Below are 3320 nucleotides of genomic sequence, written 5' to 3' on the forward strand. Positions count from 1 at the left end.
ATGGATTTATGATATTTTCAAGAAGCACAAAGCCATCTCCTTTTGTGGATGTATTACTCAGATCTTCTTCACTCATGCTGTTGGGGCCGCTGAGATGGTACTGCTCATCACTATGGCCTTTGATAGATATGTGGCTATATGTAAACCTCTCCACTACCTGACTATCATGAGTCCAAGAATGTGTCTATACTGTTTAGTCACTTCCTGGATTGTTGGCTTTATCCATTCATTGATTCAATTAGTTTTTGTGGTAGATTTGCCTTTTTGTGGCCCTAATGTATTGGACAGTTTTTACTGTGACCTTCCTCGACTCCTTAGACTTGCCTGCACAAATACACTAGAACTGGAGTTCATGGTTACTGTCAATAGTGGGCTTATTTCTGTGGGATCTTTTGTCTTGCTGGTCATTTCCTACATATTTATTTTGTTCACTGTTTGGAAGCACTCTTCAGGTGGTTCATACAAGGCCCTCTCCACTTTGTCAGCTCATATCATTGTGGTGGTTTTGTTCTTTGGGCCCCTGATGTTTTTCTACACATGGCCTTCTCCCACATCACACCTGGACAAATATCTTGCTATTTTTGATGCATTTATCACTCCTTTTCTGAATCCAGTCATCTATACATTCAGGAACAAAGAAATGAAAATGGCAATAAAGAGATTGTGCAGTCGTCTTGTGCGTTACAGGAAGATTTCATAAATGAATTGGTTTTGATGATATGGAACTATAGATTCTCCCTCATGCTGGATGCAGAGAAAATATTATGCAATTTCAGAGAAATACTCAAGACTTAGGCCATGTTATATGCCTAGAGATCTAGTATCTATTAAATTATGGTATCTATCTCATCATTAAATTAGAAATGATGCTATTCTTTGACACTCTGTACATCAAAGTGTTAAAGACCAAATCATATGTCTTTTGTAACTTACATGGTCTAAGAAAGTGCCATGTAATTGAGAAAATAATAGTTTATCTTTTTTCTATTTTAGACAGATTATTCTATTGATAGATGGAATATGCATTCATATTATTTTCTTCTATTTACTACATAACTGTTTTGATTTTAATTTTCTTTTTTTCCTAATCTGCTACTTCTTATTTCCCCAGGCGCCCTCCGCCGCCGCCCGCTCCGCGCACTCCGCACCTCAGAATTTGACTTCAGCTCTGCGCCTCCTCTGAGTGTCCGTATGTGTTACTCTTTCCTCCTAGTTGTAGGACTTCCACTCAGCCACCGTTCCTGTGGTTCTGGATGATGTCCCTTGCGTCTTTTAGTTTCACTTTTGAAATGGTTGTTCGAGGCGGCAAACTCCGGCGTTAACCTATGCCGCCATCTTGGTTCTCCTCCTAAACCATTGCTTTAATTATTAAAAAATGTTTAAAATTCATTATTAACAGTATTTTTTGTCTACAGTGGTGTTCAGAGAGATCTTTGATTAAATTCTATTTTGTAGGCCTGAAGTTCCTCCCAAATATTTACAATTAATGATGTTCCTTTTTTTTGATGGGAAACAATGTGATTGATGAATTGTGTATTCTGCTTTAGTAAGTCACACTAAGATCATTGTGCTTCTCCCAGAAAAATAAATGTAAAATATTTCAATAAATAGAAAATAAAAGATTTATAAAATATGTGTGCAGGTTTTCTTTACCCAGAAATTGTGCAATCTAATCTAGGTATTGCTTTAAGTATTTTACCTTAAATTTTATGAAGCAGATATCCTCGTTAGCCCCATTTTACAGAGGAGGGATCTGAGGCACAAAGATGTTAAATGTTCTCAAGGTCACAATCTTCCAAAACTGAATCAGAAAGAATCAGAAAATCTGAATAGACAGATTACAACTAATGAATTTGAAGCAGTAATAAAAAAAAACTTCCAACAAGCAAATGTCCTGGACTGGATCGCTTCACAGGTGAATTTTACCAAACATCTAAAGAAGATCTAACACCAATCCTTCTCAAACTAGTCCAAAAAATTCAAGAGGAGGGAAGATTCCCAAGCTCTTTTGTACACTCAATACTTATATAATTGTATTAACCAATATCACACCAATAAATTAAATAAAAAAGGTCCTCAAGATCTATTGAGTAATAAGCCTGGCTCAAAGTGTTAGAGTGTGGATTCAGGATCTGTTATCCTAACTCCCACACTATGGATCTCTGATAATAAATAATACAATAACTTATTTAATTGAGAACAATTTCTATTTGTTAGCTTTCCACACAAAATGGGGACTCCATCACTCCCAAATGGAGGAGAGACTACAGCCTGGTTTGTTTATAGTTATGATGTTATGCTGTATGTAAATGGCCATTGCATTAAACTTTTCTCAGAGATTGCCTTGAAGAATAATGGTGAAGGAAAACCCTTCTAGTGGAAAGAAACTCAGGGAATACCTTTCATTGTACACTTTCTTTGGAAGGAAAGATGGCTTGTGGCACAAATCTTACCAATTTGTAAGCAGGACTAATGGTTTGTTTAGTTGTTCAGAGCCTAAGAAAGAATAAACTCATAAAACATTGGTGTTCTGGGGAGAGGTATGTAGGTGGGCTTCTCAGAAAAGCACAGAAAACGACAGTATTCATGACCATGTGAAATCCTATTAGGGGTTATTCACTCACTGTACAGGAACAAAAATACCTATCCCCGTGGATGTCAATCAGCTTCTTTCCCCAGCTGTTCTAGAACTGCTTAACTGGCACTAAAAGTGGCCATAGGAGCATAGTTGGCATCTCTGCATAAAATCAACAACATGAATTTCCCCTCATGCACATTTAAAGGGAACTAATTAGAGGAAATATTTTAATATTTATATTTGCCCTTTCTCTATAACAGAAGTGTCAGAGATGAAAGAAAATTAGTAAAATCTATATGAAAATCTCCCTCCTGTCAGAGTCTGGGCATGCCTCGGGACCCAGAGTCAAGTCCCGGCCCACTCGCGAGCTTCTCGAAATCACACGAGACCCAAACCCGGCCGGCCCCAGCCGCATCAAGCCCCACTGGGTGCGGGGGCACAGACTCTGGTCCCCTCGCCCTAGCCCTGGGGCTGCGGGCGCAGCCTTAGGTCCTCCAGCCCTGGCGCCAGGGTGTGGGGCCCGGCCTCCGGTCCCTTGGCCCAGCCTCAGGTCCCCAGGCTCCGGCCCTGGCATGAAGGTGCGAAGGTGCGAGGGTGCGAGGGTGTGACAACCATTTTCATATTAGCTTTTTATTATATAGGATGTCTTAAAGCTGTAATAGATGAAGCCAAGTAGAAAAAGTCACTCTAACAATAAGACCAAATAATTTATGGGTGAAATTCATGCTTCCTATTCTTCTTG

The 3320-nt window shown here is 39.3% G+C and overlaps 1 protein-coding gene across 1 annotated transcript in view; it reads left to right on the forward strand.

The window, feature by feature from the left end:
* The window catches only part of LOC102766404 (olfactory receptor 4F15), a 1194-nt gene extending 452 nt beyond the window's left edge, over positions 1–742 (forward strand). Inside the window, exon 2 of the mRNA XM_006756742.2 lies at positions 26–742. Coding sequence (XP_006756805.1) covers positions 26–700 — 675 coding nt within the window. The 3' untranslated portion in view covers positions 701–742. The remainder of the gene's footprint in view (positions 1–25) is intronic.
* The last annotated feature ends 2578 nt before the right edge of the window (positions 743–3320 follow it).

The sequence above is a fragment of the Myotis davidii genome, unplaced genomic scaffold (assembly GCF_000327345.1).
Source record: "Myotis davidii unplaced genomic scaffold, ASM32734v1 scaffold594, whole genome shotgun sequence".
NCBI lineage: Eukaryota > Metazoa > Chordata > Mammalia > Chiroptera > Vespertilionidae > Myotis > Myotis davidii.